The 15,632-nt window shown below is 38.7% G+C and overlaps 1 protein-coding gene and 1 pseudogene across 2 annotated transcripts; both read left to right on the top strand.

Moving 5' to 3' along the window:
• Positions 1-8,945: 8,945 nt before the first annotated feature.
• LOC103265621 lies at positions 8,946-9,471 on the top strand (annotated as a pseudogene).
• Positions 9,472-11,849: 2,378 nt separating this feature from the next.
• On the top strand, positions 11,850-14,620 carry LOC103265617 (lithostathine-1-alpha). Of its 2 annotated transcripts, none has more exons than XM_008063275.1 (5): positions 11,850-11,961; positions 12,579-12,697; positions 12,998-13,135; positions 14,123-14,234; positions 14,430-14,620. In XM_008063275.1, exons 1-5 carry the CDS (start codon positions 11,898-11,900, stop codon positions 14,495-14,497), a joined length of 501 nt encoding a protein of 166 aa, XP_008061466.1. In that variant the 5' UTR covers positions 11,850-11,897; the 3' UTR covers positions 14,498-14,620. The 2 variants fall into 2 exon arrangements, with proteins under 2 accessions (XP_008061466.1, XP_008061467.1); XM_008063276.1 differs by having other exon boundaries at positions 11,856-11,966; positions 12,584-12,697.
• The last annotated feature ends 1,012 nt before the right edge of the window (positions 14,621-15,632 follow it).

A 15,632-nucleotide genomic window follows, 5' to 3' on the forward strand; every position in this document is an offset into this window, starting at 1 on the left:
ATGAAATAGCCCACATAACCATTTTGACTGATTGTTTAATGGAAACTTTTATAATCTAAAGTGCATATAAGACTCACACATATACCTCATTCATAAAAACCAAATTACTTTTCAATAATCTGATGCAAAGGACCTGAAAAATAATATTTTTTACCGTGATATGTCAATACATCCTGTAAGTTTTGGTTATGCCATTAGTGACCAGGAGGTGATGGGTACCAAGTTGACAATCTTCCAGTACTTGTCCATTCTGTATGCAATAACAGAAGAAACTGGGTATTTTTTTTTTTAATTTTAGGGTCAGGTGGCACAGGTGTGTGTTTGTTACATGGATCGATTGCACACCTGTGGGGATTGAAGTGTCTATTACTTCCTTCTTTGTATCCATTTCACTCCCATAAATAAGTGAGAACAGATAGTGCTTGGCTTTCTGTTTCTGAATTTGTTCACTTAAGATTATATTCTTCAGCTCCATCCATGTTGCTGCAAATGAAACTATTCCATTGTCTTCATGGTTGTGTAGTATTCCATGATGTGCATCTACCACATTCTTTTTCTGAGAATTAGTAATTTTTTATTTAACACAAATGTATTTATTTTTTCCATTTTTTGAGACTGGGAATCCAAAATCACGTTGCCAGGTTCTGATAAAGGAGTTTGTGTTGCACTATTATATATATATATATATATATATATATATATATAATACAAAGAAAGACTTATCATAGCATTTGCCTCGAGAATTTGCAGCAATTTTTTTGTTATAAAACTGATTAATTATTTTAAACAAAGACAACGAAGTTTGACATTATTCTGATTATCGGCATGTTTATATGTGCTTGTTAAGTTAGTTCAATTTATTTTTGCGTTTACTAAAAAGTAGTTATGCTTTTTTTAAAAGATTATAGCCAAGTAAAGATATATTTTCCAAAAAGCCAAGAGTCATTTATATTCTTCATTCTTACTAAGAAACACTGAAGGTATTAGTTCAGTATACATGGAATCATGATACATTTACCATGAATAAAATGAAAATTTAGTTTTAAAAAACTAAAACAAAAATATTTTGGCATTTTTTTAAAATTTGAGAGTTCTTTATTTCAAAGAGCCTTCAAACAAGTAATAATATAACAAATATAAAATATCTAATACTTTCAAGTACATAATAAAATACATTGCAGCTAGCACAATATAAAAGAGAGATTCAAAACAGATAACACTTGACACAGTTCTCTCATAATTTTTTATTACTACCAATATCCATAAACCTATTGAAGTTACCATTATTGCTTACATATGTGACTGGCCAAAATCCACATGCAAGGTTATAAAACTAATGACTTTTACTGGCAATGACTTTGGTTTTCAGTGATGCCTCTTACGTGGAAGTCACAATTCCCATTCTTTCAAAACTTATCCCATTATCTTCAGGATCCTCAAGGCCTTCTGTGATGTAGTTTTACAAGGTTCCCAGAAGCTCATTCTAGGCCTTTCCCATCATATCTCCTCCGATAGTCTTCTCATAGAGGGCAAGGAGGGCAAGGAATCTCCTCGACAACGAGAGTTAATATGTCCCCAATTAGGGCAATTTTTTGATACACCTCCAACAACACTTAGGAAGTTGTGAGGCTATGGCTGATATTTGCTACTTTTTGTCATTTTCTAGTAGCCCTTCTCTGCTTCCCACCCTTGAAAACTGATATTTTAAACTTATTATGGAGAAACAATCTCCCTCTTGTTTAAATCCTTGGCAAGCATGTGAATAACAGTCAGTCTGCAAACATTAGGCTGAAAAGGAGAAAAGTTGAAGAAGTACAAGATAAACCAAAACCTTCCATGATCTGCTTGTGTTCTGCAGATGCAAGGAAACCTTCTAATAACTTAGCCTCTTCTGCTTCACAGAAAACTGTTGATTTATTTAACACAAACTTTGCATGATCTCTGTGATGAGCACCATTCTAAATACTTGACAAATAGGAATCTACTTAATCTCCAGAGTAACCTGATCATATAGGTACTACAAAGAACCATATTTAACAGATGAAGAAATTGAAAGTGAGAGAAGGGCTAAATAACTTGCCTGAGATCAAACAGCTTCTCTAGACAGATCAAGACAAAAAAAAATCAGCCAAAAACTTTGAACTTAAAATGTAATTTAGATTAAATGTACCTAACAGACATTTATAGAACATTCTGTTCAACAACTGCAGAATATACAATCTTCTCATTAGCACATGGAACATTTTCCAAGACACACTACATGTTAGACCACAAAACAAGTCTCAATATAATTTAAAAAAATAGAAATAATCAAGTATCTTCTCAGACCATGGTGGTGTAAAACTAAAGATAAATACCAATGCTGGGTGAAGTCGTTCACACTTGTAATCTCAGAATTTTTGGAGGCTAAGGCAGGAGGATCACTTGAGGCCAGGAATTCAAGACTAGCCTGAGCAACATAGTGAGACTTAGCCTCTACAAAAACAAAAACAAACAAAAAACAAAAGACAATAGCTGGGCATGGTGCTGTGTGCCTGTAAGATGCTTGAGAAGATGAAGTGCAAGGATTGCTAGAGTCCAGGAGTTTAAATTTATGCTGAGGTATGATCACACCACAGCACACCAGCTTAGGCAACAGAGAAAATTATTTCTAAAAACAGTAACAGCAACAGCAACAACAACAAAATAATAAATTCAAAGAGAAAATTCAGAAAATATACAAATACATGGAAATTAAACGTGTGTCCTGAACTGTGCTTGGCTCAATATCTAATTTAAGACAGGAATTTTGTTTTCAAACAAATTAAATTGGAAATACAACATGTCAAAATCTCTGGAATACAGCAAAAGCAATGCTAAAAGGCAAGTTTATAGCATTAAATGCCTACATTAAAAATAGAAAGATCATAAATTAATAACGTAAGGTTGCATCCCGAGTAACCAGAAAGACAAGGAAAAAACAAACTGAAAGCTGGCAGAAGAAAATATATAACAAAACCCAGAGAAGAATTAAACTAAATTGGGACCCCCCAAAATAATAAAACCAGTGAAATGATTGGTTCTTTGAAATGATAAACAAAATTGACAACCCATTATCCAGACTAACCAAAACAAGGAGAGGATCCAAATAAACACAATCAGAAATGAAAAAGGAGAAATGCCGGGCTCGGTAGCTCAGCCTGTAATCCCGCACCTTTGGGAGGCTGAGGTGAGTGGATTGCCTGAGCCCGCAGGTTCGAGAACCACCTGGGCAGCGAGACCTCATCTCTATAATAAATCAAAAAATCAGCTGGGCGTGGTAGCGCACGCCTGTAATTCTGGCTACTCGGAAGGCTGAGATGGAAGGATCGCCGGAGCCCAGCAGGCGAGGCTGTGGTGGCCGGGAGTGGCCACTGCACTCCAGTCTGGGCAACAGAATGAGACTCCAACTCAAAAAAAAAAAAAAAAGAAGAAAAGAAAAAGTAGACATTAGAACTGATACCACAGAAATACAAATGATAATTAGAGTCTATTTTGAACAACTACACACAAACTAGATAAATTCCTGGAAACTTACAACGTCCCAAGATTGAACCAGACAAAACAGAAATTATGAACAGATCAATAATAAGTAGTGAGACTGACCTGTTAACAAAAAAATTCCCAGCAACAAAAAAGCCCAGTACCAGATGAATTGACAGGCAAATTTTATCAAAATATCAACCAGAACTACAGGTACTAATCATTGACAAAGTTGACAAAAACATAGACTGGTGAAAAAATTTACTGGTGAAAACATTGACTGGTAAAATTGGATTGCCATAGGAAGAATAATGAAACTGGAGCCTTATCTCTCACCACATACAAAAATCAACTGAAGATAGATTAAAGACTTAAATGTAATACTTGAAGCTATAAAAATACTAGAAGAAAACCTAGAAGAAACTCTCTTAGACATAGGTATAAGGTTAACACCTTAAAAGCACAAGCAGCAAAACCCAAAAGAGAAATGGGACATAAACTAAAAAGCTTTTATACAGCAAAATAAATGATCAACTGAATGAACAGATAAGCTGCAGAATGGAATAAAATATTTGCAAGCTATATAACCTACAGGAAACTGGTATTCAGAATTTACAAGAAACTCAAACAACTAAACAACAATAGCAAAAAGCCAAATAACCCTCTTAAAAAGTAGGCAAAGGACATTAATATACATTTTTCAGAAGAAGATACAAATGGCCAACAAGCATATGAAAAAAATGCTTACCATAGCTAATTATCAGAGAAACACAAACAAAAACCATACTGATCTTACACCAATCAGAGTGATTATTATTAATAAATGAAAAATAAAAATAACATATGTTGGTGAGGAAGTGGAGGAAAAGAAATGCTTATACACTGTTGGTGGGAATGTAAATTAGTATAACCTCTATGGAAAACAGTATGGAAATTTCTCAAAGAACTAAAAATAGAACTATTATTCAACCCAGCAATCTCACTACTGGGCATCTACTTTAAGGAAAACAAAGCATTATATCAAAAAGAGACCTGCATTTGTATGTTTACTGTAGCATTATTCATAACAGCCAAGATATACAGTCAAATGTCCATCAATATATGTGGAATACATACATAATGAAATGCTATTCATCCATTAAAAAGAAGGAAATCATATCTTTTGCAGTAAAATGGGTGGAAGTGGAGGCCATTATCTTAGGTGAAACAACGCAGAAACAGGAAGTCAAATACCACATGTACTCCTTTATAATTGAGAGCTAAATAATGGATTCACATGGATAGAGAGTGTTGAATGATAGACATTGGAGACTTCAAAGAGTGGACGGGTGGGAGTTGGCTGGGAAATGTGAAATTACTGAATGGGTTACAATGTATGTTATTTGGGTGATGGATACACTAAAGGCCCAGACTTCATCACTATGCGATAAATCCATGTAAGCAGGACTGCATTTGTACCCTCTACATTTATACAGATTTTTTAAAAATGTCAAGGAACAAAGACAATTCGGCTAAGTTACTTGCCACTTAATAAAAAGAGTAGATCTTACTCTATTGTACAACACCATCCTCTTCATTTCTATCTAAGATCTCATCAGAATTACTTCTACCATACACATTCCAACAAGATTAGCCTCAAAACCACTTAAGTAATCTTAAAGATTATTTGGATTTTGCCTATAGCTCTCTTCTTCTTCTTCTTATTATCAGAATAACCCTTAATGCTCTATTCATGGCGATTTAGGCTTTTCTATTTCTCCCTTCAAACTTTTCCAGCTTCTGTTCATTATCCAGTTCCAAAGCTGGCACACATTTTAAGGTTTTTTGTTTTTTTTTTTGAGTTGGAGTCTCTCTCTGTCGCCCAGACTGGAGTGCAGTGGCCGCTCCCGGCCACCGCAGCCTCGACCCACTGGGCTCCAGTGATCCTTCCACCTCAGCCTTCTGAGTAGCCGGAAGTGCAGGCGCGCAGCTACCACGCCCAGCTGATTTTTGATTTATTGTAGAGATGAGGTCTCGCTGCCCAGGCGGGTCTCGAACCCGCAGTTTCGGGCAATCCACTCACCTCGGCCTCCCAAAGACGCAGGATTACAGGCTGAGCCACCGAGCCCAGCTAAGGTGTTTTTTTTTTTTTATGATAACAACTCCACTTCTGACATGGAGGCTTAGTCTGATTTCTGCTACTGAAACTAAATACATGAGACTATGTAATTTGTAAAGAAGTTTTTTTGTCAAAGGTATTTACCTTCTGTACTACGGAGATTTGAAAAGGAGTTATAATTTAACACACATTTCTCAGAACATGAAAATCACAATATGAGTGTTTGCACTAATGAAATACCATACAGATATCCTAGGCTAGAAAAGGGTATTTTTGAAGGTAGTTTTCAAGTACATAGAGAATTATATGCCAAGTGTTAATTGTTACTATCATGTGTTTAGCAGAAAGTCAGCATTTTTAAGAGTGTGATAAGCTGAATTGTTTGTCGTTATCATTATTCTCCTCTTCTATGTCATAGCTTCTGGCAAGAGTTCTGAAGTGGTATTGATTATTTTATTATATTTAGGCTGTGAGGTGTAAAGTGTAGTCCTCAGACCCTTCAACTTCTTCTATGGGGATTTCTCTTTATGCAGACTCTTTTTAGGCTGTACATGGGTAGGAGAGGAGACCTCCATGGTGAATGATTTTAGGAACCCACCCCTACTATCCCAAGTACAATGCTCCCCATCTTGTCCTGCTGCCTCCCTTATCCACGTTTCCCATAGATTGTCCTGCTCCAGGCTCACCTCTAGCTGACTCTCCTTCCAAGGTCTTTCCATATCACACACCATCACCATTCCTGTAAAGCCTCTGCTCCTTCCTGGGCTGCTCAGGGCTGTGGGAACTGGGCATCTGGAAGCTGCTGGGAAAGGGCAAAGGCCACCTTGGACTTGGACAGTTTGCCAACCTGTTTGTGGGAAGGGAACTTCACATCTGAGCACTCCCAGGGTTTACCGGGAAGAGGTTCCCCATAATGCCATCATTTCCTTGTGTTAAAGTTGGCTATCGTGCTCTGAGCTTCACCCTTGTCCTTCATTTGGAATTCAAATATAAGGTTTTCTTTAAAGAGAAGGGGTCAAGAGAAAAATAGCTTCTGTTGTAGAGTGTACAATTTCTCTGGAGGCTTTATACTCAAACTAAATTCATTAAATAACTAGGGTCTCGATATAGTATATTTTGCTGACTGTTCGTGGCTGTAAGATTTAGAGTAGGGAGTGGTAGTGGTCATGGATTGTTTTCTGTAATTGTTGCTTATTTTCATTTTTCTTTCATTTTCTAAATTGACATGTAATAATTGTGCATATTTTGGGGATTCATTGTGTTATTTTGATCTGTGCATACAATGTGTAATTGTCCAGTCAGGATATTTAACGCATCTGTTCCCTCAAATAAAATAAGTATCGTTTTATTTGTTAGGAATTTTCCAAACTTGCTCGCCTAAGTTACTTGAAAATATGCAATACATTGTAGTAAATTATAGTCACCCTTTAGGACAATAGACTATATACTTCAGATCTGACTGTAATTTTTGTATTCTGTAACCAAACTTTGTCTATCTGCCCCTACCTGTATGTTTCCTTACATGTAGTAACCACTATTCTAATCTCTCTTTCTTTCTTTCTTTTTTTGTTAGGGTTGGAGAGGTACATGTGAGGATTTGTTGCATAAGTAAATTGCATGCAGATAAGGTTTGGGCTCCTAATAAGCCCTCTCTCCCCCTGGTAGTGCGCATGGTACCAGTAAGAAGTTGTGTGTCCCTTATCTCTCCCTCCCCCTTACAAGTGCCCAGGATTTGTTGTTCCCACCTTTGTGGTCACATGTCTAATGTTTACAGGCCCACTTTGGAGTGAGAACATGCAGTATTATGTTTTTTTGTTTCTGTTTGTAATGATGTCTCCAGCTGCATTCATGTTGCTGCAAAGGACATGATTTTGTTCTTCTTTATGTCTGCATAGAATTCCATCATGTATATGTATCATATTTTCTTTATCCATTTGATGGACATCTGGGTTGCTTCCATGTCTTTGCTATTGTGAATAGTGCTGCAATGAACATGCATGTGCAGGTGTCTTTTTGGTAGAGTGATTTGTGTTCCTATGGGTATATTACCATTAGTGGGATGACTGGATTGCCCGGTAGCTCACCAGTTAAATATGATTTCTAATAGTATTTATATTATCAGGATGTCACAGGGATTAAGTGGAATCCTATTTGTCAAGCATGTAAAATAGTGCCTGGTACAGGAAGCGTGTGATCAAAGTTTGCATTAAATAAACTAGAGGTTTCCTGTGAAGCAGAGATGCTGAGATATAGTTAGGTGTTCTTACTTTTGCAGATGCTGAGATATAGTTAGGTTTTCTTACTTTTACAAGAAGACCATGGAAAACCCTTGGTCCATGTCTTACTTTTTCAGTTTTTCCTCCTCGCCAGTCAAATAGTTTGTAGACAGGCTATTATTCACATGCTTGTCAAAGATTTAAATAAAAAGGAGATTATTTCTATCATAAGTCCCAAATCACTATTACAAATGCCAAAATCAGGGAATAGCTGCTGAAAGAAGGCCAATAGCACCAAACATCAGCCACAGCCTTGAAATTTTCTAAGTCATAATTAGCTTTATCAAGAAAGTACCCCTCTTGGGGACATATCAGCACTAGACATCCAGGATTCTCCTTTCCATCTATGAGAAGACTTCCAGAGGAAATATGAAGGGAATGGACTGAAATGAGCTTCTAGGAACCTTGTAAAACTAGGTAAATAGACCTTGAGTATCCTCAAGTAAATGAAATAAACCCTAAAGGAATGGGATTTATGGCTCGACCAAAAAAGGCATTTCTTTGGAACAAACACTACTATCAATAAGTTCTAAATTGTATTACCACCATATGGAATTTGACCAATCACATATGTAAGCAATTAGTGTAACTTCTCAATGGGTTTAGGGCTATTGGGGGCAACACAGATTTGTATGGGAGTACTGTGAAAATTTTTTATTTTGGACCTCTGTTTTGTATTGTGCTAGCTGTAATGCATTTTATTATGTATTTTAAGCTATTCGAATTTTATACCTGGAAAGTCATCACTTATTTGAAATTACACTTTTAAAAAGTTACAAAATATGTTATAAACAAAGAATTTTGTTATAATATTTTAAAAATTAACTGCTTGTTCCATTTTTGCAAAAGAAACATGTCATGGTACTACATATCATGGACTTTTTGGTAACTAAAGAATATAATTGAATCTATTATTTATAAGAAAAAAATCATTCCTAATTATGATCATTTACAAAAACATAGCTATTTTCAGTAAAAGCAGAAACAAATTAGATTAATTTTAAAAGGTACTTGAACCAGGCTGTCAGAATAAACAATGTTAAAATTTGTCACCCTTGCTGTTCTCCATCATGGTGCAGGATAAAGGTGAAAAGGGGAACCCCATGTGGGAACTTCACATCCGCAAACTCTGCCTCAATATCTGTGTGGGGAAAGTGGACACAGACTGACCCAGGCAGCCAAGATTTCGGAGCCACTCATAGGTCAGACTCCTGTGTTTTCCAAAGCTAGATACACTGTCAGATCCTTTGGCATCAGGAGAAATGAAAAGGTTGCCATCCACTGCACAGTTCAACGGGCCGAGGAAGAAAAAATCCCGGAGAAAGGACCGAAGGTGCAGGAGTATGAGCTAAGAAAAAAAACAACATCTCAGATACTGGAAACTTTGATTTTGGGATCCAGGAACACATTGATCTGGGTATCAAATATGAACCAAGCATTGGTATCTATGACCCAGACTTCTTTGTGGTGCTGGGTAGACCAGGTTTCAGCATCACTGACAACAAGCACAGAACAGGCTACACTGGGGCCAAACACAGAATCAGCAAAGAGGAGGCCATCTGCTGGTTCTGGCAGAATATGATGGGATCACCCTAAATTCCATTTTAATCCAAAAGGCTAATAAAAAGGTTTCAATGAAATATGAATAATAAGCCGGGCTCGGTGGCTCAGCCTGTAATCCCGCGCCTTTGGAAGGGCGAGGTGAGTTGATTGCCTGAGCCCGCGGGTTCAAGACCCGCCTGGGCAGGCAAGACCTCATCTCTACAATAAATGAAAAAAAATTAGCCAGGCATGGTAGCGCGCGCCTGTAGTTACAGCTATTTGGAAAGCTGAGGTGGAAGGATCGCCAGAGCCCAGCAGGTCGAGGCTGTAGTGGCCGGGAGCGGACTCTGCACTCCAGTCTGGGCGACAGTGAGACTCCAACTCAAAAAAAAAGAAATATGAATAATAATAATAATTACTTGTCATCATTATTTAAAAATCATTAGTTTTTATAAAACAAAAATCTTATAAATTATTTTCCAAATGCTGGGATAAATATTAATGAATAACCATATATTTCACATTTTTATTTTTTAAACTACATGAGAATTAATCAATAAATAATCTTTAGTATTTCTCTCTGTGTTTTTAGTATACATACATTTTATTAAGTATTTTTTAACTCCCTGCACCCGACTTATTCGTAGTCAACATGGTATTTTTGATACCAGTCCATGTTGAAATATATATGTAGCTTATTTGATTTAAATTCTGCACAGTTTTTAATAATATTCTGTTTATCTATTAGTCCAATGTATATATCTCTTTTTCTGTGAATATTTTGGTTAATTGTCTCTTCTTAATTTTTTTTATTTTGCATTGACTTTTATTCCCTGAATTATAAATGGATATTCTATGATGATTCTGGTAGGTATTCAATTTCACCACACTAGCTTTGATTTCACACCAACAATTTCAATGAAGTTGAATTTCATATTCAACTACTTTGAGCTTCCTGAAACATCAGTTCCCATCTAAATTGAACTCTGGGACTATAAGGTGGGACTCCCCCACCAAGAAAAATGCAATGTTATTTTGAAGGACCGGTCTCTTTGTAGTACAAGTTTCCCTTGTTAGATAAGTGTTGTAGGAGCTCATGGGTATCAGGGTACGAGCTAGCATTGCTGTGAGAGGCTACTTTTGACTTCAACAATTTTTTTTTCTTTAAGAACCAACACATTTGCCCATTGCATGATGGGTGATTTACGAGCATACCTGTTCACACCATGCTGAGTGTTCAGTAGTTTTTCACCACAAAAGCCATGACCTCCATTCCCCACCCACTCCATTTACCCAATCTCAACCCAAGTGACTTTTTTTTTTGTTTCACTGGATTTAAAAAATCCTCAAAGGGTAAAGTTTTGCCAGTGTGAAAGAGGTGAAACAAAAAACAGAAGCACTACAAGGCATCAAATTAACGAGTTCAACAACTTTTTTAAGCAGTGGAAAAAGTGTCTCAATAGGTGTACTGCATCAAACAGAGAGTACTTTAAAGGGGACTGAAGTTTAAAAGTGTTAGAATAAAGACATGATTTTTTTATTTAAAAAAATGGTATGAGTTCACTTGTTATCTGTATTTTGCTAGGTGAAACTTTGCAGGGCTTGCTAGTTTAAATTGATGGAACTGGTAACCCTTGCTTCATGATGTAGATCTTGAGAAGTTCATACGCCTAGGAGAAATGAAGGAACCACCTAAAGCCACCAGCAAGTTGTCTTTAATTTACTGATTCATTCCCAACCTCCACCCATGCCGAACACCAAAGAGAGGGCCCCAAATCTGTAGACAGTAGAAGGAAATCTACTCTTTGCTTCCCTTTTCTGAGCTGCTAAGGCACAGGTGCACTGATACTTGTCTCCTGCTAGAAAAGAGCAAAGTCCACTTTGGACTTGGACAGTCTGCCAAATCATTTGCGGGAAGGGGCACCTCCTCTGTGACCACTCCCAGCGTGTGCCAGGAAAAGCCTCCTGCTCAGGCCAGATTGTCCTGGTGTCAGTGCCCTATGTAGGCCCACGGACCTTCACTCCTTGCCCCTCCTGTACCTTACATGACGTGGCTCTTCTCTCAGAGCCTGCTATAAAGCTCCTGCCACTGTCTGGCCTGACAAGAAACCTCAAATTCAACCAGGAGGTAAGTGGGCTTTGCATGGGGAGGGCATGACTAATATGGGCTGCAAATCTAACATCTTTGGGAAGATACAGCATGAGTTTCTGTCCAGATTGTGTTAGCAGTAATGTAGCCTTAGTGCTAGCTAAAACTAGCACTTGGGCTACTGTATCCATATAATCCCCAAACTACTGAGAGAAATATTTGAGAGTACGGGTGTCTCACGTGGCTTTTCTGTTCTCAGGAGTTCCTAGGAAGGAGGGCTATATGAAAAGTAATAGTGGGCCCCTCACCACTTCTTAGAACTCTCTTCCTTGTGTTCTGCTGTAGAGATTGTTGGTTTGCTCCATAAGAAAGAGATTCACTGCTTCTCAGCATGGCTCAGACTAAATTATTCTTGATGCTGATCTCCTCCCTGATGCTCCTGTCTCAAGGCCAAGGTGAGGTATTTTTTTCCCCTTCATCCACCACCTTCCACAGTCATAAAGTCTTCACTCCAAACTCATGAATATGGGTTCACTGGAAAAAAAAGTAGAGTCAACATCAGAGGTTGCTTTGTGATATTTGAAGATCTTTATTGCTGATCTCATCCCATTCAGTACATCCATTTCATGAGTTACAGAATTTTAAATGGCCCCTTTAAATTGCTAATGTTGTCGACATTTGTTTATCTGATAAATGTGTACAATGGTAGGTTTAGGGATATTGTATGCAAAGAGTCATTAATGCAAAGGAGAACTGAGGAGAGCCTTGTGTGCAGGGAAATTAAGACAGGCTTCAGAAAGGTAGAAGTTTGAGTACTTAAAAACAGAAGTCTGAGTTCCAGGAATTAAAGGGGGAAATGGGGACATCTTTCTTTAGCTTATTTATGATAGACTTTTGTCTTGAGCAAAGAAAACCTGAGTAAAAAGATGAAGGACACTGGAAGGTGGAAATGAGTAGGTATCCCATGACCCACATCATCCTTATGAGCCTATAAAGGACCCTCAGAAGCTTCCTCTTCATCTTCAACCTATTTGTGCCCTGACACTCTCCTTTATTGCCCCTCCTTTTTCAGCCCAGGAGGTCCAGACAGAGCTGCCCAATGCCCGGATCAGCTGTCCTGAGGGCACCAATGCCTATCGTTCCTACTGCTACTACTTTAATGAAGACCTCGAGACCTGGGTTGATGCAGATGTGAGTGACCAGAGCTGTGGGAAAGGAAGGGGAGGATTACGAAGGTAGAGGCAGTTGACACTCTCCTGTGTGCTCAGTGGCTGCCACGAGGGGAGATTGATTTTCCCCCATCCCATCTTAACCCCAAATTTTCAAATTTGCTTTGTCTTATCATCTGGTGCATTCTCAGCACAGAGATGCCAGTGAGTGACAATATCAAGAACATTTCTGTGCTGATCTTTTCTGCCACATCCCTAGGAGGACTCAGTCGATCCCTTAAATCTTCCTCCCCCATTAAGTACTCATTTCCTTTCCCAACAGCTCTACTGCCAGAACATGCATGCAGGCAACCTGGTGTCTGTGCTCACTCAGGCCGAAGGTGCTTTTGTGGCCTCGCTGATTAAAGAAAGCGGCACTGATCACTTCAATGTCTGGACTGGCCTCTACGACCCCAAAAAGGTCAGTCTGCAGCCTTCTTTATCTCCCAAATCAGGCTTAAGAGAGAAAAAAGACGAGCGAGTCTGGTGTCTCAACCATCAGCTTTTATTGCTTCCATAAATGCAACCTTCCTATAGATCTCATATGTCCAGAATAGTGACATTCATTGTTGGTGGTTGCAGTCATGAGCTGAAGGCTGAATTTCCTGAAGTTAGAAGCATTCGTGTATAAACTCGTTCTTTCTTATGCTAGGAAACTATCATAGATAACATCTCTAATTTTTTTTCTTATTGTCTGTGTCACAACAGGGCCCTTTGCAGACTAGATAAAAAAAGAGACTAGGCACAGATAACCTAATGCTGACATTTGAAAGCCTGGTGTTTGTTTTGTCTTGTTTTGTTTTGTTTCTTTGAGGTGGAGTCTTACTCCATCGCCCATGCTGGAGTGCAGTGGCATCGCTCACAGCCACCCCAGCATCAGCCTGCTGGGCTCTGGTGATCCTTCTGCCTTGGCCTTCCAAGTAGCCAGAACTACAGGTGTGTGCTGCCACGCCTGGCTAATTTTTGATGTATTGCAGAAATGCCATCTCGCCAAGTTGCCCAGGCTGGTCTTGAACCCGCGGGCTCAGTCAATCCACTCACCTCGTCCTCCCAAAGTGCTGGGATTACAGGCTGAGCCCCCAGGTGTTTTAATCAATATCAACAACTAATGGGCAGCCAATGGTATGTTGGATGTGAGGGCTGTGGGTCTCAGGAAAGAAAATTCAGGAACCACTTTCTATAAGAGGGTTTATGAGTCTCTATCAAATTCACAACACTGATGGGTGGAACAGTAGAAAGAGTTGTCCATCCTAGGAAAGGAGAAACTTCAAAAATGTGTAGGAAATAATATGGTATTTTGCAGGACAACAAAATATGTCTTGGCGTGTTCCTGAATGTGCACACAGGCTCACTGCTTCCCTTTCTTTTGGTGTGATCACTGATCCTGTTCTATCCTTTCTCCCTTTAGAACCGTCGCTGGCACTGGAGCAGTGGGTCCCTGGTCTCCTACAAATCCTGGGACATTGGAGCTCCAAGTAGTGCAAGTGCTGGCTACTGTGCGAGTCTGACTTCAAGCTCAGGTGAGAGACAGGGAATACAACCACCTGTTGCTATCTGTTGTGTGGAAATGGCCTTGGGGCTGGGGATAGAGAAAAGGTGAAATCCCTATCCAGGAAATGGAGGAGTGTTTTCTTTTGTGTCCTGTCCTGAATCCTAAAGCCACAAGGGGTCACACTTCTAGTTCTCTTAACCTGACTCTTTTCATTGGCATTTAGGATTCAAGAAATGGCGGGATATGGATTGTGAGGACAAGTTCTCCTTTGTCTGCAAGTTCAAAAACTAAAGGCTCTTGGAAAATGGATGTCTGAAATTGGTCCTGCAGTGACTGTGAAGTCAAAAATTAAACCAGAACATCTCTCTTAACTCAACCTGTGCCATCTCTTTCCTACTACGTTTGCGCTGCTAAACTTCAGTACCTTTATTCACCCATACTTTGGAGCACTAAACAACAAAAATAAACATGTTTACCCCACTGTGATATCTTCTTTGTCTGCTATTTTTTCAGCTGATGTCTGGATGGTTGAGATGAAAGTGATTCTAATGCCTTAGAGTTTGCTTTGGCCCATTCACTTTTTAAAACTCCATGCACATATCACGCACACTGGTACCCAGCATTTATGAACATTGATGATCTTGCTTATGAAAAGGATAAAAAAATGATGATTTACCCAAATATTTACACTCAACCTGAAAGATACTCCTGGTTCCATTCCAAACTACTTCAATAAGATCAATATTGCTGAAAGCAAGTTATACAATTTTTTTTTGTTTCCCAGTGCATATAGGAATTTTGTTTACATTATACTGTATACTATATCATTATGTATGAAAAGCAATGTACATACTTTAATAAAATGGTATTTTACTGCTAAAAATGCTAACAATCGTGAATCTTCAGCACAGGAAGTTGTAATATTTTGTCGGTGAAGGCCACATTGAAGCAGCCTCAATGTTGATGGCTGCTGACTAATCAAGCAGTGGTTGCTGAAGTGGTAATTTCTTAAAATAAGACTATAGTGAAATTTGCCACATTGATTTGATTCTTCCTTTCTGAGATATTTCTCTGTAGCATCTACTGTTGTTTGATAACTATTTACCCAAGTAGGCATGTTTTCAAAATTGGAGTCAGTCTTCCCAAACCCTGCTGCTGCTTTATCAACTAAGCTTATACACTCTTCTAAATCTTGTGTTGTCATTTAAACAATGCTCACAACATCTTCACCAGGAGTTGATTCCATCTCAAGAAACCACTTTCTTTGCTCATTTATGAGAAGGCACTACTCATCCATTCAAGTTTCATCATAAGATTGCAACCATCTGCCGGGCTTGGTGGCTCAGCCTGTAATCCCGCGCCTTTGGGAGGCTGAGGTGAGTGGATTGCCTGAGCCCGCGGGTTCGAGACCCGCCTGGGCAGCGAG

The sequence above is a fragment of the Carlito syrichta genome, unplaced genomic scaffold (genome assembly GCF_000164805.1).
Source record: "Carlito syrichta isolate Samal-C Ts95f unplaced genomic scaffold, Tarsius_syrichta-2.0.1 Scaffold306700, whole genome shotgun sequence".
Taxonomy (NCBI): Eukaryota; Metazoa; Chordata; class Mammalia; order Primates; family Tarsiidae; genus Carlito; species Carlito syrichta.